General features: G+C 43.0%; 1 protein-coding gene across 1 annotated transcript in view; it reads left to right on the forward strand.

Annotated features, from left to right (window-relative positions):
* Positions 1 to 898: 898 nt before the first annotated feature.
* Positions 899 to 26202, forward strand: part of LOC104163897 (ventricular zone-expressed PH domain-containing protein homolog 1-like) — a gene marked incomplete at its 5' end in the record, with an annotated part of 59143 nt that continues 33839 nt past the window's right edge. Inside the window, 4 exons of the mRNA XM_009703045.1 lie at positions 899 to 1108; positions 9579 to 9799; positions 16384 to 16593; positions 17497 to 17891. Of these exons, the coding sequence (XP_009701347.1) occupies positions 899 to 1108; positions 9579 to 9799; positions 16384 to 16593; positions 17497 to 17891 (1036 nt within the window). The remainder of the gene's footprint in view (positions 1109 to 9578; positions 9800 to 16383; positions 16594 to 17496; positions 17892 to 26202) is intronic.

The raw sequence follows: 26202 nt of genomic DNA on the forward strand, positions 1-26202 counted from the left end.
GGGCAGGACCCAGCACTGAGCCTTGTTGACCCTCATGCAATTGGCCTCAGCCCATCAGCCCACGTTTGAAGTTGTTTTGTGTTCTCATCCTTATTATTATCACAATTTACTACTACTAACAATGTATTCGGCCACCTACCTGCAGTATTTTACCAGAGTGATAGGTATCAACTTGCTAAAACTGATAATACTCAAAAATAACAAAAGAATGGCTTGGTTTATGCCCCATTTCTGTGTTGAAATGTCTTCTACGCAGGTGCAATAGTTTCACTGAATCAGAGGTATAGTAGTGTACATGTGTGTTTATACGAAAGATAATTATTCAGTAGATAGTTGTATACACTGCATCCTGTTTGTAAGATCATTTTAAGGATTACACCCTCAGCTTCTTGAAAATTCTGTTGTTACAAGAAATAACAACTTGCCTACGGCACTTTTTTGTGCAACGAGGATCTTGCCTCTTATTTTTTCCTCTGTTCCAGCTATTAACCTTGTCAGGTTATTTAGTTTCCGGTAGAACCCAAAAATTTCTACTAGTACTTAAGGCTAAGTCTTATGTTATTTTAATCAATAAAGTATAGGACTGGCCTAGAGCAAGGGAAATATTTGGTGAGGGTGGTTTTTTGTCTTTTTTAGCAATTGGGCATTTCCTTACTTATATATGCATAACTGCAATATTTCAAGGCTATGGCTTACCCTTATCCCATATGTTGAACTGAACTTCAATTGACCTCAGCAATAGCTCTGTGCAGAGGTCAGCAAGGATGGAAACTATTTTACTAAATCAAAGTCTAGTGTTTTATTTTTATCACTCCAATGTACAGTACCTCTTTTGGCTATATGTGTTCACAATTTAAAAATGTATTTACAATTTGTTTCCGTCTGATTTTTTTAATAGGTGCTGAAAGGGTGTATACCGATTCTATTTGGGCACTTGAGAGACCCTAACCATAGTGACATTATTCTAAACATACTTATAGAAATATCCAGCTATGAACCAACAGCCTTAGCCACTTTTCTTCCAATGCTGAAAGAAACTGGTGAGAGTTTTCCAAATTTGATTGGGCAAACAGCAAAGATCTTTGGAGCTGTTGGACATATTGATGAGGTAAGTTTAAAAACAAAATAAATGGGTTGATTGGTTTTGAGGTTGGGTTGTTTGGTTTTGTTTTGTTTTTTTTTTTTTTTTTTTTCCTAAATCTTGTATAAAGATTTAGAACATATTCCTGGTCATGAGACCACAATAGGTCTAGACTGTAATACCACCAGTATGGCTAGGAGAGCAAGTAGCACAAAAATCAGATGTGGTATTTTAGTGACCGAGGCTGCCTTCTGACCTTCTAATCAAGGAACAGTCACTTTAGTAAAGAGTCTCTGCAGAAATGGCATTCAGGTTAGTGGGAAGGAAAGAAACTTTGTAGAAGAGCTTAATGAGCATGAAAAAGATGAGTCTTTAAATTCTTATAACTGTAAAGATAAATATCTGAATTATTATTTACTGTATACCTCTTTCTGTGCATGTATGTGTTCTGTTTATATGAATTGTCTTTTTATGGAATGGCAAACCTCCCATTTGATAAAAGCGTGTAACTGTCATTATTCCAGGGGCTTAGCTAAGCTAGGTTGCAGTGTACCTGTATGTGAAATGAAAGGTAGAGAAAAGGAACGAAGTATTTTGCACACCATTTGTATGATATCATTTTTTAGGTACATATAGCCTTCATGAATGTTGTAATCACGCAGTGAAATATGAACTTCCTCGTATACTGTAATCCCAATATTTTGGCTTTGTAGCTGTAGTTAATGGGATATTTCTGAGAAATGTCTTTATAATGAAAATGCTCAGTGGTGATGCTGGGCTGAAGCCTCATCACAGGAACATCTTGGTTTGGGATCTGTCCCAATGGGAACATTATGCCTAAAAAGAATTTACAGTGACAAACTCCTAAAAAATTATTGGAGTTTCATGGCAGTGTAATGAGTTTGCACTGAAGTTTTTGCTTTAATCATAACTGTGTGGTCTGGATGCAGGAGCGATGTTCACCGAATCCAGGTGCTGTGAACCGCCCCAGACACGCTGTATGTACAGAAACCATCAGGCAGCTCTCAGGTCCCAGGGCCCTCTGCCCTCCCCAAAATACCAGCTCCGATGAGCAGCCCAAAGATCCCTGCATCCCCAGCAGTCAGGGATGCTGCTCATGAAGATCCGATGTTAGCCCTCTCCCGCTGGGACTGGGAAATGCCTTAGATCCTGCCGGGACCCGCCTTACCCTCCTGCTATCCCCAGCTCCTAAAAATACAGCCTGGAGGAGATGCCTACCACGAGCTTGTAAATTACCTGGTTGCTCAAGACCTTGGATGTCCCCAGGACACCCAACTAGTTAGACTTATTTATTTGACACATCGTGATTTTTAATGAGATTTTATTTTCATTCCCATGTATGAGCTTATGTGTCTTTCACCACTGTTAATAGACATTTCCCTTCCACCTCAAATCATGGTTCTATAAAGGCAAAAATAACGTTCTGCTGAACTCGAAGAGTTTCTGGTAAATAATTCAAATTTTTATGGCTGTGACAAAACTCGAAGATATAGCAGAAAATGGACAGTATGTAATAAATCTAACCATTTGCTGAAGTGTGGCACTGATGCCTGCCATACAGTAACCAGGATAATTTATTTCGGCAAAGGGCTGAATCCCGCAGTTTCCATGTCCTTTTGGTGGTCCTTGAGGCAAAATTTGCACTAAATCAACTGGAGTTTGTCTGCATAAAGGCTAGAGATTTCACTGTAGGTTTTGCCTTTCTGAATCAGACTTTCTGGTTGTCATTCCTTTGACCTTGCTGGAGGTCAGTTTGGATGGAAGAGGGGAGAAAAGTTGCATCGTTTCACTGTGCCGGGGGAACATCCTCCATATATTCATCTTCTGCCTTTAAGGTCACGGTTCTTCTATTTACTTGTTTAGATACAGATAACGATGAGCTGTCATCCACGGTAGTGCTTATTGGAGACTCTCCAGAGAGGCTTTTGTCTCCAGAGAAAATAGTTTCTTTTGGCCCCTAACCAAAGTTAGTCTCTTAAATCTCAGGAGTGGGCATTGTTGGGGGGTCAGGCTCTGTGCCCTGTACCGCCGCTCGCCGGCGGCTGTCGGTGTGTTCAGGCAACAGCTCTGCTCAATGATGAAGGATCGGTGGTGCAACCTGAAGCATGTCACCTACCCTGGTGCAGGCACGTCGGGCAAACCCATTGTAGGGCATCAAGGTGTGTTATGCCCTGTTACGTGTTGCTGAAGGTAAAACAAGACACGTGGGAAATGCAGGGAAGTTTAAGGGGAAATTTTCCTTTGCACAAGCTTTTTAATAGTTCGGAATCGTTGTGGTAATACTCTTAGATGAGACAATTGCACAAATTTAAATGGCAATTGTGGAGCAGGGAAGCCTGGTGGGAGGCAGGGAGAAGTGGGGTGGGGCAGGGGCAGCCCCTCCGTGCATCCGTTTACTGGCACATGTGGATGTCATGCAAGTCTACTGTCACTTGTTGCGATAAGGCCAATTCTTTCTCTTTTTCCACTTAGCTTTGAGTGTGTATTGGCTGGGCAATGGCGTCTGATCCTTGTGGGTACAGCACAGGAAGACACTATACTTGCTATTTCTACTGATCTTGAGCTTTATATTCATTTGAAATGAAATGTATCTTGTAAGAATCAAAACCAGATTTGGTTTGGCTTTGTAAATCTTATATCTGTTGCGTGGGCAGGGAGGGGAAAAGCCAAAATCACATTGAAGACTGTGAGCCAAATGAAGTTTGTTGTTCTCTCCTTGTTTACTTACATCACCCCAGCAAGATTTACTTTTATAAGAACTGCAGGTGACCACATTTAATTCTACATTTAGTACTTAAGAGTCAACATCTCCTAGAAGCTTTACAGCTTATACCTAACTAATCCTCAAATGAGCACAGCTGGGATCAGAACTTAAGGATTTAATTCAGATTCTGTATTTTAGCATGTTAAACCAGCTCTTCCCATGTGAGCATCTCTGAGGCTCCTTTTCTGCTATGTTCTGCTACTTAAAAGGGACTGAATTTATTTTGGATCTGTCACCGTTTAAGGCTGGGCCGGCCTTTTGTTGTTATTGTTTTATACCAATACCAAGAATAAGCAAGGAACCAACTAGACATGTTGTATTTCATATATTGTTGGAAATGATAGACTACAGTGAAGTTTACAAAGAAATGATTTGCTTTCTCCTTATATGAGATGAATGAACACTTTATCCTTATATTTTTTAATCTGTTGGTTTGTGCAGATACATGTAACTACCAAGCGTCACACACGCAGCCTGGGTGAGCCTGCATTGAATAATTGATCTCCAATCTCTCTCTTGCAAGTGCCAACTAACTGGCATTATGTCCCATGTCGTAGGTCTTATTTTTCTAAGAAGCTGCAAGCTGCTGACTTCGCAGCACACTGCATTCCAGCCTGCCCTGCCGCCACGAGCGCCGCGTGTTTGCCGAGATGGCACGCTTTGCGTTTGTTTGTAGTGGGCTCTGTTTTAGTGACATCTGGGAGAGAGACTCAAAAACACTGATAAAAGCAACGCGCCAAGGGTGACAGAGGTCAACTTTCCAACGTCAGACAAATGGCTCCGCTCCTCTCTTGTTTTGCTTTCTAAAAAGACAGAAAACATGAATAATTCTGAATTAGGGAAGATCTGCCCTGATTGAAATGTCTAAGTAGTTACCAGTGCCCCAGAGACTTGTTCTGCAATCACCTTTGAGCCGTATCAGTCTGAGGCTCCCGACATCAGTGCCAGGCTTGCACAACGCTGTCACCTGGATCTGTGAAACCTGTGAAACCTCACCACTGGGTCTTCTCCGGAGGTTGTCCCCGCTCTGACCTGTCTCCTTTGCGCTGGGCGGAGGAGCTGGGGTGGTAGAAAGAGGCTCCTAACGCTGTGCCTCAAGCCAGGGAGAACATGTTGGTGGGAAAATGAAGGCAAGCTTTCCAGGTGAGGAGAGACCCAAGCACAAGATAGAGGAGTTTTGGGGCAGCCTGAGGAGCCCAGTAGATCTCGGTTGCTGTCTGCAGTGCCCAGGTGCCCCAGCCCTGCCCCTGAGCAGTCTGGCAGCCGCCCCTGCCAACGCCGCTGCTCTCTGCCGCAAGACTTTTCCGTGGTGGGGAACAATGTCTGTGTCACTGGTGCTTTTGAAGGGTTTGGATGTGCTTCTGGCAGTGCCATGCTGCCAGTTCGGTTATTCCCTCTGGTATAAAGGATGCAGAAAGAGCCTTAAAATGTGCTTGGCTGATGGCTGGGCTTTGCGTGCTGGAGCCAAGGCAAGTCACCATTTTGGGTGCAAAACTTTTGCTAGAGTTGCTGGGAGGGGGCTTGAAGTTTCCCATTTTCTCCTTGTAGAACACTTTTGTTTCACGGGCTTTTGCCTCTTTTGTGATGTGGGATGCAGTCTGCTGCCCCGTGTCACCTGTGTGTTTTCACATACCAAGTTCCCTCTTCCTTCACAGACGTTATAACTGATGGTCTTCCTCTCACCTTCTACTTGTGCGTTTTTGTCTCTTTACCCTAAGGATTTTTTATTTCATTTCAGGGAACTTCAGAGCTTTGTGGCCCACAGTTTTGTGGGGGTACAGGGAGCTGCTTTGCTGGGCCATTCATTGGTCCACAATTGCCTGGGCTTGCATCAGAGCAGACATGATGACCAGAGGGTCCCTGTGGCTCGTGTGTGTTTAGGAACACAGTGGATCTCACGTAGTCCTCCTTTCCTCTTGTCAAGGTTTTATTTGCTTTACTCTGGCGGTTCCTCATGCAGATTTTGCCCCCACCCTATTGTGAGCCAAGAGACAGGTCATGTCTCCGGATGCTCCCACACGGATCAGACTTCTCAAAAGGAAAAAAAACCCATGGATTTCTCTGATGTATGGGTCATCACTCACTGCAATGCAGACAATCAGCCTGCGATAAAATAAGCAGAAACACATCTGGCATCATAAAAGCTGGACAGATCTTAAAGGCTCAGTATATAACAATGAGTGCACCCACAAGAAAGAATTAAAATAATACTCTGATCTATAAGCATAACTGCTAAGTGACAAGCATTACTGCAGCCAGTTAATTTATTTAGATCAGGTCCAAGTAGAAACGTGCAAGCAGCAAAATGGTCCCTGTAGACACATGCACTGCTGATGGTCTCATCTCGCAGCCCGCCGTGGCAATGCCTCCCTGAAAACCTCACTTGTCACTTCTCCCCCTCTTCCTTTTCCTGTAACGGAGCCATGTTACAGATACGCTGCTAGTTCTTACTTAGACGTGAATCAGCATCCCCTTCCCAGCCAAGCAAAACAAGTGGGAAATTAAATGACAGTGGTAGTGTTGGAATTTTATTTATTGATATTTTATTTCACTGGGAGGTTTACTTGAGGAAAAAGAGGTGGCAAGGATTGAGGCTTGGCCCTTTATGGTATAGATTGCAGATATGAGCAGAAAATCCTTTCTGCTGGCTTCTAGAAGCAACCTCTTGTGCTTTCACTGATCCGCTCTCTCCACCTTGGCAGTTCAGACAGACCCCTGGAGAGATGAGAGCTTTGGCTGAAAAAAGATCCCTTTATTTTAAAGGTTGCCCCCTTGTTTATACACGCCACTTCTGTTGATGTCAGCGACAGTCTCATGGGTGAAGCTGAAATCAGAACTTGTCCCTTAAGCATAAATTTGTGCAAAGCAAAACACCATCTTGGGGCATAGGTCAGTTGAACATTTTAATAATTTTTTTTCCGATAACTGTATGTTTTGAACCAACTGGAAATCGGAGTTACTTCTGAAAGCCTTGTGATCTTTTTTTGTAGTCTCCTGAGCCTGATTTTTAGATAAAGCAAAATACTTTGCCGCACCTCATTGCTTATATTTTAGATCTTCACCTATTGGCAGATGTAATGCCATAAAATGCAAGGGATGCTTATGAAAAAATACATGAATACATAAAATAAGCATTGTTAAAATAACAATGGGTTATGTACATCCAAATAGGCTTTCTGAAAATTTTTGGATAAAAATTGTGGCAGGGATAATGACTGCTTTCATGTTGAGCTATTTTGCTGTAATTTTGTTTTGTATAACAGTTACATATTCTATTACTCAGTAGAGTTTATTGTTCTTTTACCTCACTCCAGGCGAGTAGCAGCATTTCAGCATGGCTGGAGACACTCCAGCTGGATCAAAGTGACATGAAAATGGTCAAAATTTCTCTTCCAGTTATGTCTGCTGCACAGTTTGTTTAGGAAACAAAAATGTGTTTTAAATGTTAATTGAGCCTGTGTTTATCTCTTGGAGGGAGGATCGTCTTCCAAATAAACTAGTGAATATGTACCAAAAAGTCAGCCTCTTTCAAGCCTCACTCCATCACACCATCCCAGCCCATCCGAGGATGTAGCTGTAGTTTTTCCCCATATGGCTGAAGGAAGCAATTTGTCTGATATGCTTTTCTCATTTATCTCTGTCATGGCACGCTGTAGCAGATCCTCTTTTGTTTGAAATAAGTAGACTTTTTCTTCAAAAAATTTCTTGCTTGTGACACTCGGGTCGTGTCCTGCCAAAGTCCCCCGCGTATTTTTATGGCCCAGCTGTATTTGGAATCAAACTTTCAGCAATTTTTTTCTCTCCTGTTACAAGGTCCCAGAAGAGAAGAGATAATAATGCTATTGCCCTGCAGTGTTTGGAGTATGTGTATGGCACAAGACTTCCCCTCCATTTCTGCCAGCCTTTGGGAAGAAGAGAATTTTTTTATCTTTGCCTTTTAGGGCCTGTGCTGAAACGCAAGCAAAGCAAAATCTCTCCCAATTTCTATAACAACCTGCTGAGTACCAAGTGGGTTTCACTGAGTGGAGCTGTACCCAGTTACCCCAGTGGAGGATCTGGTATGAGCTCCTGATTTAATTGCTGCTTTCTCTGCTGCTTTTCCCACTTAGATATTTTTGGGACTGTGGAACCTAATATACTTAGGACAATTATAACAAAACAGAGGAACCCTAATGCGTTTCTTCATCTTTGGGGTTTCTGTTTTAGTATGTGAATTTGTACATGTACACACAGAAATAGTTGGAACTGGAATTGTGTGCCCTTGCCAAGCAGAGATGATAAAGTATCTTTACTAGGAAATATTTGCATGTTTAATTTTGTGATCTGAAACAGCCCCTTTAATCCTAATTTGTGGGCAATGTGATCTTGCTGATAAATTGGCGAGATCACATCCCCCTGAAAAATTGGCTAGCAAAACTTTGGCTACAGAGGGCATATCACACTTCAGTGCGTTGGCAGTGATTGATACAGCTGCCAGACAGCAACTTATCGCGTGTGATGAGATCTTAAAATGAAATTGCGTTTTAAACTTCTCCATGCTGGAGTTAGCCACGGGTCTAATCGGAGTGGTGCTCCTAAATGCATTGCTATGAAAGGAGAGAACCCCTGTGATTCATGAGGTACTTTAACCTCTTGCCATTAGCGAGCAGAGATGTCGATAGTCCCCCTGCTCCTGCCCGCTGCCCCTCGCTCCTCTGCTGATGCCATGCCAGAGGAGTCCTGCTCAGATCGGGTAGCACCGGTGACAACAGGCTGTTAGGTGTCACTGTTAAATACAGCAAATCAGCAACACCCAAGAGGTCCAGAAAGGAAATTGTGATTGGGAAACATTTTATGGTCTGAAAAATAGATCTTCCCTCCTGGCAAAGTATTTGTAATGGCTAATGGCAGACACGGAATTCACTGCAATTGCCTGGTGACCCTTGATTATTTGCAGTTATGGAGTGGAGAATAACATGGGCAAAGCAAAAAGCTGGACATTAGCCCATTAATACAATGAGGCTGTAACGAAGACACCCAACCGCCATGGGTCATGCAGTGCCACAAACCAGTGCAGAGCTGAGCCGCGGGGTCTGCTGAGCTGAGGTCTGCTGGCAGGTTATATAGAACATGTTTGTGTCACTGCCAGTGCCTCCACCAGCTCAAGGGCAACAGGTTGGGGATGGACACGAGGAAAAAGACCCTGAGGGAGAAGACCCTGTGAAGTGGAGCAGTGGGCCTCTTACCAGAGAGTTTGCCTGCCACAAACAGCACGGAATACAGCAAAAAAAAAAAAAAAAAAAGGGGGGCACAGAAATTGGATATAGGGAGGTGAAATAACTTGGCCAGGCTCATAAGGCTCACCAAAGACGAAAGGGGAGCTAGGTCTGCTGCTGGTGCTCTGATCGCTGAGCCAGGCTGATCTACCACCCCAGAGCAATGCAGGACCCTTCAAAGAGGCTTTAGGGACTGTGACTCTGCATTTGAGGAGAAGACAAGGTGTGCTGAAGTTAGCCCAGATTAGGCAATACCAAGAGGAATAAATGTAACGTCAATAATACACAAAAATAAACTCTGCGTTTGATGCAGTTGTCTTTTTGTTAGTTATCATGGGGGAGGCACTATTCCCCAGTGACAATGTTTTAATCAGCAGCATGCATACAAACCTCCCTTACACAAGCAAATAATGAATTAATTTATTTAAAATTGTTCTTATTTCCTCATGTTTTCTAGGAGCAAGCCAGAATATGCCTGGTGTATTTGGTGAACCAGCTGGCCAACATGGAGCACTCATTCCACCATATTCTTTTGCTGGAAATTAAGAGTCTCACTGACACCTTCTCGAGCATCTTGGGCACCCAGAGCAGAGATATCTACCGCATGAGCAACAGTTTCACTGCCATAGCCAAGCTCCTTGTCCGGCAGCTAGAGAACGACAACACATCAGGAGTCAGGTAAAGCTAGTTTTTGTCCAATAAAGCCACAGCCATCTCCGTGGCTGCATGAGGCAGTATAAATTTACATTACGTATATTCAAGTTGCGACAAATGAACAATCAGCTGAAAGTAAGATGTACTGTAATTCCTGTAAGTTGCTACATTGCCATTTTCACATTCATCTTGATATCTCTCTTGTATTATTCCAGTATATACTCAATCAGCCATTGGTTTGTGGTATTTATAGGGTTGGGTAAGCGTACAAAATAGCTTACAGACACCTGATGGGCAACATCTCTACTTGTAGAAGTAACTTGAGATGTGCGTTTCAAATGCAAGCATAAGGATGATTGACACTAAAGCAGAATCGGTGGCAACAAGAGCTGTAGGTGCACTGCAGACACCAACGTCGTGCTACCAGACAGAATGACCTCTGAACATCACACAACAGAAATTGCATCATTTGGTACTGAAGAATAAAGAAGCTGTTCAAGTTTTAGCACTTAAAGAACAGGAAGAAAGCCATGTCTCAGATAAGTAGACTAAGGCAATCTAAAAATCTCCAGTTAAAAATAAATCAGTGCAGTCAGGCTACACAATTATTGAGTTTATTCTAGAAGATGACCACTGAAGCCGATGAGAACAATGACTGGCGTAGCTCCCTGATACAGATTTGCTAAAAAAAGTCTTAAAGAAATGTCTCAAGCTTCTACAAAAGGATGTTCAACTCGCTCAGCTTCTTTCAAATTCATATCCTAAGGCTGAAGCATTGGAAGCGTTGCTGCATTCATCACAGTAAGAATATAAGTGTTATTTAAATATATGGTGGTAGTCAATTTTAATTAGGGAGAGACTTATAATTAGCATTGTGTATACTGAAATAGGTCAAGAGGGCACAAAGGAATAGAAATTCTTTTAAAAATTTAACACAGATGTCAGAAAACTCATAACCATGAACGATAGCCTTGCAGACAGACTTGTAGAGCTGGAGCCAAAACATTGAGGTCAGTCGAGGAACAATTAATTGGTATCCTGGAGAGAGTTAAAAATGAAAAAGGAGAGTAACCCTGATGTAGTCCCTCATTTTACAACAAGGCTGTAAGAAACATCCAAACTTCACCTGGTGGCAGAAACCTCAGCTGAAATTGAGCCTTCAGCACTCATTTTCTGAAAAGTTTAATTGAAGACAGTGAAAAAGCCTAAGTGGAGATAGCAAAATGAACATGAAATGCCATACACTTTTTCCAAACTAGTCAAGTTCAACTGCGAAGAAGAGTATGCTAGATGTCCCTTAGTGAAGGGGACCAGGAGAATGGCATGTATTCTGGGAAACGCAGTGAAGCAGGACAGGAATTGAGGCTTCAGTAACAAAGCCTAATAATTATTCCCACAGCCCATCGTGGTCTCTTGATTTATGGTAGAAAAATTACTTCATTTGCTAAAATGTTGTGATATTCCTATTCCTTATTATCTTCTGTGCTTAACATTTATCTCTAGAACTGATAAAAAACAGTAAAAAATAAGAAAAGGTTTTCATTAAAATGTTGTTGCTGTGTTTCCCCATTTCTCTCTAAAATCCCCCTTTGTTAAGGATTTGCTTTGCTGAGGAGTAGAAGCTTCTTCATCTGCATGAGTGTGGTTACAGATGCAAAATAGTGTTTGGGTGGAGAGTCTGGGGGAGGAAACGATAATATTTTTCAGAAAACATTCTTATTTTCCTTCAGGAAAAAAACTCTACTGATTATACTGAGCATGAAAGGAAAAGGCTTTGGTTGGTTGCTTGTTTAATTTGTGTTTGCTTCTGAGTTTGAACACAGCCCTGCATATAAGTGAATGAAAATGTAACTGCTGTTTTCGGAGTATGAAAGTTGCCGTGGGGTCAGGGGGCCAGACTCTGGAGGGCAATATGTAGGGGAAGACCAAGACCATGGAAATGCACCTGCCTTATCCCAGCGCCGCAGGGGACCTGCTCAGAGTTCGTTCTGGTTTAAGGAAGGGCAGAGTTTGGCCTTATGCCTGCAGTGGAAGAAACTTAACATAGATGTTCCTCCACGCTATTTGTTTTCTTGTGATCAGTTTTTAACATTTCTGTGGATAAATTGCTGCTTTTATGAGACAGGACAGGCCCTGTGATGCAGCTGTGCTTGCCACGAGGCAGGTGTGAGCGTAGCCAGAAGGGATGGGAAGGAAAACCTGTTCCCGGTGCTCCTCTGGGTAAGGAACCGTGTCCTGGGACGTGTCTGCTGCAGCGGGGTCTGCCTTGCACGCAGCTCTCAAGCCAGTGGCAGGCCCTGGGCCCTTTCAAACAAACCTTTCTGAAATGATTTCTTATTCTCCATCTGCTGCTCAATTTTAATATATTTTTTAATTATTTTTTAAAACTTTTATTCCCGCCCCAATGCTCTGTGACCCTGGTTGCTTGCAGCTGCCATCGTCTTGTTATCTCAACGTGGCTATGAGAGATCACAGTGAAACACTGATTTTTCACAGTGATGCTTTTTGGGTATTTGATTTTACATTTCAGGCCTGTATCAAGCAAAGTATCAGCTGAATTGGACAAGGACAAGTAGGGCACAGCAATTAAGGCTAAAATGAGAGTTCTCTGCTGATTTAGGCAGAGTTTATTCTGACTTATACTAGTGTAAGCGGGACCGGTCCAGACGCCAACATGGAAAAACTGTCCTAGCTCCAGAGCTGCTACGGTTACTGAACTGCCGTGGTTTTTAAAAAGCAGAATTCCAGAGTATTTGTGCTGTGAAAGGAAAACAGACTTTTAAAATGTGTGGCTGGATTATAACCATTCCTTCCAGAATCATGTGTTTACATAAGAAGAAACTGATTTCTTTAGAGCGATGGCTGGCTTGGAGTTGTTTGACACAGGGAATTTTACATGCAGTTAGCAGAGAGTATAATTAAAACCATGCGATGCTTCATTGCCCCTTACTGTCACAAATTTGCAAGTTATTCAGGCTCAGAGGTGCTTTTTAAGAACACATACAGAGTTTTAATGGACTGATCCAATCTAGCAGTATAGCAGGGTCAATTAAAAGAAGGAAAGAAAGCAAAGAAGAAAGAAAATTTAATGACGCTTCCGAGCCCTCGTTCTGGGTAAGACCTGAGCATGACAGGCTATACTGGTGCTACTCATTTTAGTGTAGTGGCTGGATTAAATTATTATTTCTCTTTAAAGGAGAGGATAGGTCTAGCACATGGCATCGTTGAGCACTCCTTTACCATTCATTTGCCTTTCATTTTCTACAGTATTTGTCCTTCTTTAAATCAACATTTGTAGTGGTGAAGAGACTGTAATAGCATCTAAGACTTTCCTACGTTGGTAAGGTACTATAGTGTGATTTAATTCAGCGCGGACACCAAGAAGCCCGTCTGCATGAAGCATCTGTGCCCTGCCTGGCCCCAGGGAGCAGCTGCCCTCCAGGCAGCACATGCCCTTGCCTGTGTCCACTGGCATCAGCTATTAAAATGTTCTGGTCTCCCCCTTGACTACCTGTGAGCGGCACCACACATGAAGTGCTGGAGGATGCAGCCTCCAGCTCCCTGTGGCACCTCCGCCTTGACCCTTATCTGGCTGATGATGTTTCTGTGATCATTCCTAGTAATGTTTGGAAGCTCTCAATGGGCTTCCCAACCATGAGCCATAGGTTTTGAGATCACCATTGCTATCCACCACTTGCCTTCTTCAAACCTGCACATTCATCCTATTTGAGGAGGTCATTATGTCTGTATGTTGACGAACCACAAGGACCTGCACTTGATCCATTCGTGTTGCCTCCATCCGCACAGAGTTGAAGCCTTGGAAGCAATCCCATCTTGAGTGTATTTTTAGTGATTTCTATTTGTGTATGCTCTTTTTCCCATTTTAAGCACCTGACTGATGATGTTGATAATGGTGCTGATGGTCTGGAGAAATGCTCTTCAAATTAATGTATCGCTCTTGACTTGCTGACCTGTATATTTATGTCTCTTTCTAGAGAGCATTTCAAAGCAGTGAAAGGATGAGTAGCATAGTGCAATCTTTGCAAGCCAGGTCCTTATGATTTCTTGATAGGTTTGTGCATCCTTTTCCTCTCGAAAACAGCCTGAGCTTTGGTCTGAGCTGATTCTGCTCCAGCAACCTCAGCAATGTACCGAATGTTTCTTGCCAAGATTTCAAACAATAGTTTATTTTACTGTTGTTGGAAGAGGAGGACAGCAGGAAGGCCTGCCAGGCATCCCGTTGGGCGTGGGGTGGAGGCTTCATTGAGCGTTTCGCTTGGGGTATGTGCTTTTGGCTGCTTGGGAATTGATGCAAGTGCAAAGTGGGTCCACATAAGAGGAAGCGGTCCCCATGGGGCATGCCCGGGGCTGAGCCCTCCGCCTCCCTCCTGCAGTGCTTGCGGTTGCTCTGAAATCCCAGGCACCAACAGGATCAAAGCCAAGGTGGTGGCTTGAGCAGCACCAGGCAGCGATGAGCCCTGTATGTGCTAACTTACTGCTGCTTTACGTATGACTGATAGGATTCATTAATGTGCTGCTTCGGCAGAAACATTTTCTTGTATTTCCTTCACAAAGCCATCAGAGCTCAACGGGAGAATGATGGACAAAAAGGTGCTGTTATAAAAGGCCATTTTTATTTCCAAACATCATCAAGGCTTGCTGGTTTGGGTCTGTCATTCATGAACCCAATCAGTCTCTTCTCTACAGCCAGAGGGCTTTATATGTATTTACGTATGTGTAACAGACATTTTTCTTAGTGCTTAGTTCCCACAATGGGAGCAGTGTTGAGAGTGATGTTGGAGTGACAGCTTTCTAATAAATTAAATCTCGTTCCACATCTCCAGAAAGATTTGTTAGTAAAGGTCATACCAAGGTTCTTTATTACAGAAGAATATTTTTTTTCAAAGTGTTCTGCAGTGTTAATATATTATGGGATCTTGCCTAAATTAAAAACAAAACAAGATAAAACTTGCCAACTCCCCTGAGAAATATCCTGAACTGCCTTTATCAAAACAAATGAAAAAGTGCATTCTGTGATGCAGTATTTGTGGTTGTTTTGTTTTAAACATGCTTTTTTGTTTCCACAATTGGTAATTTGCAGTATTTGGGAGTTTTTAATAGGCTTCCCGACTGTGAGCATGACTGTTGAGACTCAGCTGCTTTGAAAGTGCTGTGTTAAAATGCTCGTTTGTGGCTTTCCATATCTGTATTGTACAGATTTGGCTATTCAGATGTTTGCTCATCAGGAAAACAAAAAAGAAAGAAAGAAATGGTCAGAAGCAAAGCGAGCTTGTTTTAGAGCTGTGGGTAGAGTTTAAAAAGTAAATACTGTCAAATACCCCTTAATTCTTTAAGAGATTTCTGATTGTCTTTGTACTGGCTTCATGATTTTTTGGTCCAGTTACTCCACAGTTGCAGGAATAAGCAGGGAACATAAAAATCCCCAGCAGAAGGCAGCTCCCTGAAGAAGAGGGAAGGAGCAACAGTGCTTTTGCCGCAGTGTGCTGTTGGTCCCCTGGGAAGTTCCGTCCTGCTGCTCCTGCATAAAGGCCGCGCAGCATCTTCAAGGGAGAGTACCAATACCCAGGGTTTAGGTTCCTGGCAAATGGCCCAATATTCGGAGGAACTGAGTCTTGCTGTGGGCTCGGAGCTGTGCAGGAACCCAGCAACCTCTGCTTTCAGAAGCCCTGTTTTGGGGAATCCAGCACTCCAGACTGAAAACCTTAATCTAGGAAACCTGGTTTTGGACATGGGCTGTGCCCTAGGGCTTTGGCTGGTAGCAGTTACTGCCCCTGCACTGGCACTGCTAAGCCTCCACTGCAGACAACATTTTTCACTGGTCAGAGGATATTTTAATTGCTAGAAAGCAAATTTTTACCAGCAGTGTATTTGACAGCCGGTTTCTTTTTGTCCTTTTAAGATTAACAGCTTCCCGTCAACCTATTTTAAAGTTATCTTCGAATTTTGCATTACAAGGTTACATATTCTAAGACTAACATAGCGATCAAGTTTAAAATAAAACAGCTTGTCCTGCAGTCCTGCAAGTTCATTTTAACTCTTCCTTTCCTCATTCTCTTTTGCTGAACTTCACTCACATTGCTTAGAGCTTTTCCTGAGCCTGTTTCCGTCCATGTGCTGGGTTCTAAAAGATATTTTTCTTACTTGGAATACAATAATTCGGTAGGAACTGCATGTACTTTGGTCAAACCTTTAAAACCACAGACTTCTATAAACTCTGCAATTAGCTCAACTTTTGGCTTATGAAAAGAATGTAGTAAGTCACTGTTTAGCAAGCTTGAGAGAGTGGTTTAAGTTCAGTTGAAAATCTTTTTGCTTTGGGACTATCAAAAAGGTTTTGCTTATGCAGATACAGCACATGCAGTTTCTAACCCAGTGTTGTCAGAGATGTTCAGCGTTTCTGATCCATCTGACGGAGATATGGATCTAGAAGATGTTTCTGAAAATGGTTAATCAATCTCAAAGAGAATCTCTGCTGAAACATAGTTATTTTACCAGATAAATAATACAGGTCACAGGCAGAAATGCAGCATCGGCACCACTCTGAACACAGTGTGCCAGAGTTAAATCTCTGCTTTCTACTTCCTTAGGTTGGAAAATGATACTGAAACAGAATCTCCTGTACCCTTGGATGATTTAAAATCTGTTATGAATGGAAATGAAGAAGATGAAAAGCTTCAAGTTAAAATACAGGCTTTTGAAGAGAAAATAAATGTTGAGAACAGTACTCCTGGCTCAGTGCGGAGATACAGTTTAGGCCAGGTTTCTAAAGAAGAAAGGAAGGATATGAGATTTAACAGGTATGGCTCTGTGAAATGTGAGTGGTTTTCATGAATATCAGGTTTGTAATAAAACTTTATCCAAACACGGAGAATTTGGTCTGCTTCCATGATACCTATGGACATCATAAGTCTAATTTTAACCAAATCTCATATCCATGAACTCAAAGGCTGGATAACATCTTTCAAAATTATTTATTTAATATCTTCTGCGCTCTAAACCAGCAGAAGGGATAGGAAAATATTTGCATACAAATATTACTAGAAAGGAAGACACAAAGACCTTTCTTGGTTTATTGCTAACAATACATATCAAATGTTTGAATCAAATTTTACCTGTGTACTGTGTGAGATAACTGTGACTCTCCCAGGACCTTGAGTGAGATAAGGGCTCAGACAGCAACGTGCACCCACGGTGTCCTTGGAGTGCCTCTGCACCGCAGCTCCACAGCAGAGGTTTTCTCTTCTTGGTCCAGTATTTGGCCTTTCAGTCACTTCTCTTCCACCCTTCTTACTCTTACGGAGGGTTAAATTCATCCTCAGCATATAGACATGTGCAATGAAGAAGTCTTGGTTCAGTTAAATGGCTGCTGGATGGCATTTTTATGATGTGATCAATAAAACATGTACTCCAGTCCTGGGGTTATCAGTTTCTTGCAGATAGGTTGACTAGCTCCCTTCATGGCATGCAGATGTTGTGATATATGGATATTACTTAGTTTCACTTGCTTATTAAAGCTGTGGCTTGAGTTTTGCTTTTGAAATGCATATTCACCAAAAGTTACTTGCCTCTGGCTAAGTGAGCCCCACACTCAGCTTTCTGAACCAGCTGCACAGAGGCAACTCAGAAGAGCACGTAATCGGGTGATTTTTGTGTCTTGCTTCTATTCCAAAACATTTTTCCTTTCCCTAATCACCTTCCAGGTCCAAAAGCCTTGCTTTGCATGCAGTCCGCATGAAGGGGATAAACTCAGAGAGTGGACAGGACGAGGAGAATGGGGAGATAACTGCTGGTATCTCCTTCACCGACATCTACATTAGCCAAGAGAATGACAAATTGCCTTTTAGCGTTGATACTGAAGCAACACAACTGGGAAATTCTTTGGTTTCACACCAAAGTATTGATTACCCGGAATCAGCAAATTTGCCAGAATCTACTAAAGAAAAGGCACTCGAAGGAAGCGCAGAGGCAGTGACAAGCCCCGTGGAATACCAGGACAAGCTCTACTTGCACTTGAAGGAAAACCTGGGTAAAGTGAAAGCATACGTCACAGAGATGGGGAGGAAAATTCCCATCCCCGATCAGTGTGTTATCGAAGGTAAGAGGTCTGAGCCTTTCAGTTGGGGAGCGGTGGGTGCAACAGAGTGCAAATGCCGTGGGTCGGACTCAGCCGCACAGACGTGTGGGTAGGCATGGGCTAATGCTTAAGCCTCCTTCTTGGCCTGTTGGGTTGGACTAGAGCAGATCTGTGTCTCCTTCCTTGTTATCGTGATATTATTAAATCAGTTGACTTACAAGATACAGCAGAAATGAAGCAGGTCAGGACCCTCAGGTCAGCACATTCCAGTCCAGACACAAAGCTCCTTGAAGGCACAACAGAATGAGATCCCCAGTGCTTCAGGTTGGGTTGGATCCTATCTCACCACTTCCCTGGGGTTATTTAATATTTTCTGCTTTCATCAAGGGTGGGTATTTGTTTTCAGGTGTGAGAAAGCTGGTTTTGTGAGACTGCAGGGGAGGTGGGCGATACCTGGCAAGATGAGTCTTTGATACTCCTCTTTGAAGTAAATACTTTAGGTTGGGTTGGGAGCCTGTTGCTTACACTGAGCAGCAGTCGCTCCCTTTAACGTGAAGTTGTGTGCATCTAACCACTTGCTGGTGGTCGTGATCTGTTTACAGCCCAGCTCTTCAATGGGCCATGCTGATTCCAAAGAGTAGCTGACTCTATAAATTAAATTAGTTTGCAGTCACTTAAAATCTCATCTTCTAATACTGTGTAACTTCAGGTCCATCAAATATCAATTTTCATTGATAAAATATTTTTGTTTACCTTTTCAGTGGTCAAGAAGTTGAAAATCAGTTTCCTCTCATAAAAGAGATATAACTATATATATTTTAAAAGTTTCTGTTTCTGAAGAATTTCCTAAATATCTTAAATTCCAGGTTTATTATTTGAAATAGTTATTTGGTAGAGTTAATGATAAAACTTTTGTTTCATAAAATTACAGTGGAAAGATGCGAGTGAATAGTCTGGCTTTTGAAGTGCTGAGTGCTATGACCTTGCATTAATCAAATACAATACATTGAATATTTTACAGTGTATTGCTCAGTTTCCTTTCTGAAGTACCTATTATGATATGTTCTAAACATGTGACTAGTTCTAAATTCATTCAAACTATTGTAATTTCCTGAAAATCCTCAACTAGCATTCTTAGGGAAATTCTTTGAGTAGGGACACATGTGCTGAACAGGAGATTTATGTGACTCATTCTAAATATGTTGAAGAAATGCAGTGCTGGCTCATTACGCAGGGGACAGCTTTGTTAATATTTCAGATATTACATAAACCACTCCATCAAAACCCGTGCAGTTATTGGACTCTGGTGATTCCTGCACACTATAAAGGCCCATTCAAATGTATCTGGTTTACTTTTTAAATACGATGTTTAGAAAATAGTAAAAAAAAAAAAAGGTAGAAAATACTAATATACATAGTTGGCTAATTTTATGTTGGTTATGTAGGAGTTTGTGGAACTGGAAATTTAATATGTGCAACATGGAAAATATTAAAAGATAGGCACTTCAGAGCAATCTCCCATGAAATGGAGAACTTGAAGGAAATTGTGTGGCAAAATGTGTTGCAAGAAAATAGCACTGCAGTGTGCTAATAACGGAGAGTGCAAATTCCTGCACATACCCTTTTGTTAGAGTCATGCCTTTCCTGGACCTTCAAGTGGCAGCTCACACACAGGTCAACAGAGCATTAATGTCAGTTGTAAGAATTTCTAAGTAATGATGGGCCAAATTCTGTTCACTTCACTTAAACAGAATTCAGACCCCTGCTTGCCTTTCTCATGATGGTGCTGTGTAACCTTTGGGCAGACTGTCAGCTTGGTGAATTCCCTATTGCTTAAAACTGAGACCGGGTGGCATCCCTGAAAGGATGCTGCGATGACGTCCTGGTGAGGACAGATGAAGCTTGCATGCCTTTGGGTACACCCAGAATTAGCGTGCATGGTCCCCCCTCCCCAGATCTGGGGGCACTAATACCAAGAGCAAAGCAAGAGGCTGCTGAAGGTTTTCCAAATACGTGGTCACTGCCTTGCAGAAAGACAGAGGACATTCAGTTCAGTGCTCAGCAGCTGACAAAAAAGCAAATAATGGACGAGAGAAGGATTATTAAGAGAAATAGATACATCAAATGACATCATTATGTCATTGTCTGCATTAACCCAAGCCTGAATCTTGAAGGACAAAGGAGTCTGGTAGCAGGAGTATGAGGATAATCAGAGACCTCCAAACGAAGAAGAATGGACTGGGACTCCGCAGTCTGGAAAAGAGACAGCTGATAGAGATTTGCAATATCATGGCTGACTGAGAAGATTAACTGGGAGTGGTGACTCACTGTCTTTCCTAATACAGGTACTAGAAACCATCTAAGGAAGTTGTCAGGAAGCAAATTCAAAGTACACAAAGTAGACAGCTCTTAGATACATGTAATTAAATAGCAGAACCGATTGCTACAGTACATTAAGTATGCTGAAAGGGCACCTGGTTTCAAAAGCGATTAGGTAAATTCATGGGTTAGAGCCATTCAAGGGTTATCAAAATAATACCACCCCTGACTCTGGAAATGCCGGAGCCACAGATGGAGGTACCAGGAGAGCAGGAGGGAAATTACTGCGATGTGCTTGTTCTCTTCTTGCACTCCTCACTCTTTTACTCGCCCTTTGTGAGGATAAGGTACTGGTGGGACTTTCTGACTTGAATCAGAATTGCCATTCCAACATCCCTCGAAAGGATGAAAATTGAGAAAATTTGATTTCTTAACCAAAATAGGAGAAAACCGAAGGAGGACTTGATAACAATTTTCAGCTATGTGCAAGACGGTTAAGGGAACAGCCCATACTGGACACGGCAAGAAATAATGAGCTTAAATACCAATAAAAACGATTCAGCTTAAACAGTAGAAAAAGCTCTCTAACTTGCACTGGTAGAGGAGGTTGCGGAGGTTAAAAGCATGTTAAAGAAACCTGGAAAGCTGGCCTAGGCAAGTCAAGGCTGCGAGGTTTGTCAGATCTGAAGAAGGGCTGGTGCTCCCTAAAACATTTCTGTTTTTTCCACATACATCAGTGGATTCAATATAAGATTTTATTTCTTCTGAAGCTTGCCTTACACCATCAGCCAGCTGTACTGCTGCTACAACTCCTGGTGTCATGGGCATTCTGAACTCTGAGTGTGGGTAAGGGGACAGATCCGATGAGCGCTCCAGGTCCCCTGCATGTCTTGGATTGTGTCCTCTGCTCTGTAACATTGTCTGTGATTTGCAAATTTTCTATTTTGCTGTTGAGTCTGACATTTGCTCTGTAGTTCTTAACCCTCACAAAATATTTTTGCTCTACAGGGTGTGTTTTTTCAGTCTCCTTTTTGACTTATAAGCTCATTTGATTTATACTATATGTCAACATCTATGTAATATTAACTTAAGCGTTAGACTTTACAGCGTGAAGGGATACAGGTTAAGAACTGTAAAGGCGGATCTATGATCTGTCTGTGACAGTTTGAAGATGCCTCCTATACACATCAAAAAATTGACACGTCCTCCGCTCTGTTATCTCATTTAGTATTTACTGGTTTTGGCTGCCTGTGCTTCAGGCAGAGGAGAGCTGTGAATAGGGCGATGATCGTACAGCAGAAGCAGGGTTAAGACTGGGCTGTTGGCCAGAATGTTTCATACTAAGAAAATGGTCAAGTTGAGGGCATTTTGAAGAACAGACAAGCTACAACATCTTACCAGGCGGGGTTTAAACTAGAGCAGAAAGAAGGCATCCGAAACCACAAAAATACACTTAATTTAGCTTGTTTCAGTTTGGGGCTGATGGTTTGGTTCAGTTCCTGCTTAGTTTGAACCCCTTTGCTGAGATTCACATCTCTGCCATACCTTAAGCAATTTGAGGCATTCTTTTATGTCATGTTCGTCACTTTAATCCTCTTAATCCTGTGGATCTTTTCCTAAAAAAAAAAAAAAAAAAAAAAAGCCATCATACTTGTCAGGCACTTTAGCTTTCATGGAGCTAAGCAGAGCACTTTTCATCAGCCTCTACTTTTCCAGATGGTTTGTGATCTTATATCTTATCGGTACCTCCAGGATCTTGCAGATGGCAGCGACCCAGACTTTTGCATCTATAATTTCCTGAATGCTCCCGAGTTTGGTTATTGCTTTTCAGCATATTCTGGGCAGGATTTCCACTGCCTCAGTGTGGCTAGGGTCCCAGTGATTAAGAACAGGAGCCCGTGTTCAAGATGCCCGCATTGCATTTGCAGTTTCTCCACTGGCTGCAGTAGGTGGGACCTCTGAAAGGTCCTTCAGCCCTTCTTCTTTTCTAGGTCTCACGTACCCTTCTGGGGAGATAGGGCTGGCAACGGATTGAGTAGGTTGCTTTGAAAGGCTTGGGTGAAAGATGGCATTATTGGTGTTGTGACCTGCCAGAATTGGCCTGGGGAGTGCCACGACATCCAGCTGAGACCTGAGTCTGCTCTGTTTTACCTGGTGTAGCCCCAATTACCCCTGCATGCAGCACAGGGCTCTTGAGCCGCTGGCAAGGTCCACCTGCTCTGACCTTGCTGGATCTCACCTTGAACCCTGGATGTTTGATGATTTTTTACTACTTCTTCTTGTTTCCCAGATACGTAGGGATGGTGGATCAAATGCGTGGCCATGTGTATTCTGCCTCTGGGAGTGGCTGGTATCAGATGGTTCCCAGACACAAGCATGTACGGCTGCTGGATTTGGTTATAACTTGAGGGCGGGTCCTTGTTTTCCACTCTAGTTCTACTTGCTTTTTAGATAATTGGGATAAAAATGCCACCATTAATGTCTACAGCTCAGAGCACTGAGTGTCAAGTGAGCTGTTGGAAAGAAAGCATTTGATAACATCTGTGGGTAGAGGGTGCTGAAGGATTTGCACATCTCCAGCCTCCCTAGCCTCCTTTTTAAAAGGATAGAGCCCAGAGATTTAGTGCATCATTCAGTCCTTGGTCACTGAAGCCTCATTCAAAATGTGATGCCATCCAATGAAAAATGTTATAACCATTTTATAGTCGTAAGTCATTCCTGGCTCCTTGGTGCCCTACAGGAGGAAATACAAACAGCAAACATTTTGTGGGATTAATGACAGAATGCTGAAAGAGGAGGCAGTGGCAGGGGAAACAGGTTGCAGTACGCTGGCCCTAAATCTGGTTGCTATTATGTTTTATGCTGTACTGAGAGATAATCGGTACCATATGATGGTGTAGATGGAAAAGCTCATTGCTCCCCTGCAGTGCTCACCCCTGCACTGCTCTGATAAATTCCAGCATTCCATAAGCCAAGCATTGATTTGGAACAGATGGACCTCTGGTCCTTCAGTGGGATCACAAAGTTGCATAGGCTCAGGCCAGCATTTCTAGAGATCAACTCTGCTGCTGCTAGGCCAAAAAAAATATTAGTTGGCATTTTATTCTACAGGACTGGTATTTCAAATGCATTCCAAATGTGAGGGCAGGCAGTGAGAGTGGAAGCGCTAAGTCACAGGATGGCCATCGCGCTTTGGTGACCTGCGTCGTCAGACCATGGAGAAACTCTCGGCGCAACGGGGAGCGTAAAAGGAACATGAACACGCTCGTAACTTGCTGCCCTCCCATACGTGATAATAGCTAGTGATGTGTGCTTTACACCTAATCTGGAAGCATCAACATAAACAGGCTGGTCTCCAGATGTGCTTTACCTGGTAGCTGGGAGATTCCTGGTGGGGTGCTGTTATCGCTCTCCAGGGGGAAAAGCCAAGCCAGAGGACTTTGACTCCTGATCTCCTGGGTTGAACCAGGAGTTCCTTGAGGAGGTGCCAGTGCCCGCTGTGCAGACGGGGTGAGCCCGCAGCCCTCTGCCAGGCTGGGGGTGCTGGGCAGAGGTGGCTGAGGGATACGGCTGGGGTGCAGAGGAGCCAGGCAGCGGCAGGAGCGGGACGTTTTCCCAGGACCTTGCTTGCCTGCACACACCTTTATGGGCTCTTTGCACTGCAGTCATCGATACAGGGAGTGGAAAGGTGAATGCACTTCTGCTTCTGAAGATGGGACAATATGGCAGAGATGTTTTGCTGTTGTACCTTCCCAAATGACAGGCTTTTCACTACCCCAATGCTAAAATGTTTAATAAAGTTAGGCGAATCTGTATGTTCTCCAATGTGGCTTTTGCCACTCAGATTTGGGTTCGATGTATCGAGTACATTGTAGTGACCGTCCAGACCCCATTATAGTCATGCTTTCTCCACTAATTTTTGTGTAACATACTGGAGGTGGAATCTATTGGACTGAGTTATGGCATGCATGCAAAGCTAGTAGTGTTAACAAAAAAATATATAAATCAGCATTTCTTGAAGCTGATTGCTTTAAAAATTACCCTTTTTTCCTGTAAACATTGTTTGCATATTTATTTGTAATGTGAACTGAAGAGATCAGGCAAAGGAAACTGAGGAAGCTGAAAAAGGCTTAAAACTGAAATTTAAAAAGTGGTATCCATTTCTTATTCCCTGGTTTCATGTTTGTGGGTGGGTTTGAGTCTATTTGGGAAATTTATGAGCACACTTTTACTCCTATTAACAGATTTTATTTGATAGTAAAGGATTACCAATGTAAAACAAATAATGCATTAATTGTTCCCAGAACCAGTGACCCTGTACCTACTTGCCTATGACCCTCCTGGTTTAGCCCAGCATGTTAAGCTGGAATAAACAACAATTAACAACTCTACTGACATTCTTCTGTTTATATTTTGTTCTTTTTCCCCAGGCACAACCACTTAGTAGTGAACTTCAAAATTGCAACATATATTTTCTTTTGTTTCCTGTAGGAAAAACAAGTTGTTGCTTATTCTCTTGCTAGAAGTTTGAGACTTGCCAAACTTAATGAGAAATGTTTCTTGACAGGAGGAGCGTTTCCTTGAGATCTTGATCAGCCTCTGCCATCTGGGGCATTTGATGACTATGTGGGGTTGTTTTGTACCTTGCATTGCCTTTCACACATTCTTCACGTTTTAAAATCCTTTCCTTGTGCTACTTGGATTCTCCTTCTAAGCCAAACCAAGGGGGAGAAGTCCTCCTTGGTGCCTCTTTACAGAGAAGATGTGCCCCAGTGTCACCAGGTGCCACTGCCAGCAACGCAGGAGAGCAGGATGTGGCAGCCAGGTACGATACCCCGGGCGATGCTGAGATGAGGAGCTGCTTGAGTGGGAGGGGTGCAGAGATTTCTAAAATATCTTGCCTTAAGTTTTCTCTTAGGTGCTCATCAATAGGGCTAATTCATAGTAATTGGATAAAACAAGCGCTTGTTCTGTCTGTTCAGTGTGTTACCCCAGATACGCAACAGCAGTAGATAGTGCTTTGCTCTTAATGAGATGGAGCAGAGCTATGAACGTTTCTCCTTTGCTGAGTTAACTGAGCTGGTGCTTAGCCTAAAAAAATCTCTCATCAATGTACACAGACTTGTCACCTAATAAACCTGCTTTGCACCAGCACTCGCTGGCCTCTCCCTGCATACGGGGTAGATCCAGGCTGGCCACCCTTCCGCCTGGATGGGGGGTCACAGGCTGAGACCCCAAGTGCTGAGAAATTGGTTTCTCTGCCGTTACCAAAGGGAGTGCTGACAAGACATACAAAATGTGCCGTAATTCTCTCTGAGAAAGTCAGAGCATGGCTCAGCCGACAGCAGCTCACGGGTGCACGAGAAGCTCATTTTTCATGCAAGTAATATGGCAGCAGCGTGGCGGTGGGGGTGACTGGCCTTTGGACCAGGGCACTGTGTGTGTTTACCCGTGACTGCCTTTGCTAAGTCCATGCCACAGTCAAGACGTACCTGATGTTGTATCAGTCTCAAACTGCACCAGGGGAGGTTCAGGCTAGAAATGAGAAGGCATTTCTTCACAGAAAGGGTGGTTAGGCGTTGGAATGGGCTGCCCAGGGAGGTGGTGGAGTCACCATCCCTGGAGGGGTTTAAGAAAAGACTGGACGTGGCACTTAGTGCCGTGGTCTGCTTGACACGGCGGGGTTAGGGAAAAGGTTGGTCTGGATGATCCCAGAGGTCTCTGCCAACCAAACCGATTCTGTGGTTCTGTGATCTTGTCCCTAAACTGTCCCTATCCTCCTCATGCAGTATCTTTTGACGTGTTGACATGTACAAGGGATTTTCCTGGCCCACACAAAACTATTGTATCCATCGTCCAGCTCACGAGCTAGTGCTTTTAAATAGTCATAAGACAGGTCTGCCTCTGGATTTTTTTCTTTTTCCACAGTCAAAGCCTCTATGAGCCCAGGCAGTATAGAAGTGCTATTAGAGTCACAGATCTAGTGGCTGAAACGGTGTTTCTGTAAATCCTA

The sequence above is a fragment of the Cariama cristata genome, unplaced genomic scaffold, assembly GCF_000690535.1.
Source record: "Cariama cristata isolate BGI_N322 unplaced genomic scaffold, ASM69053v1 scaffold20156, whole genome shotgun sequence".
Lineage (NCBI taxonomy): Eukaryota > Metazoa > Chordata > Aves > Cariamiformes > Cariamidae > Cariama > Cariama cristata.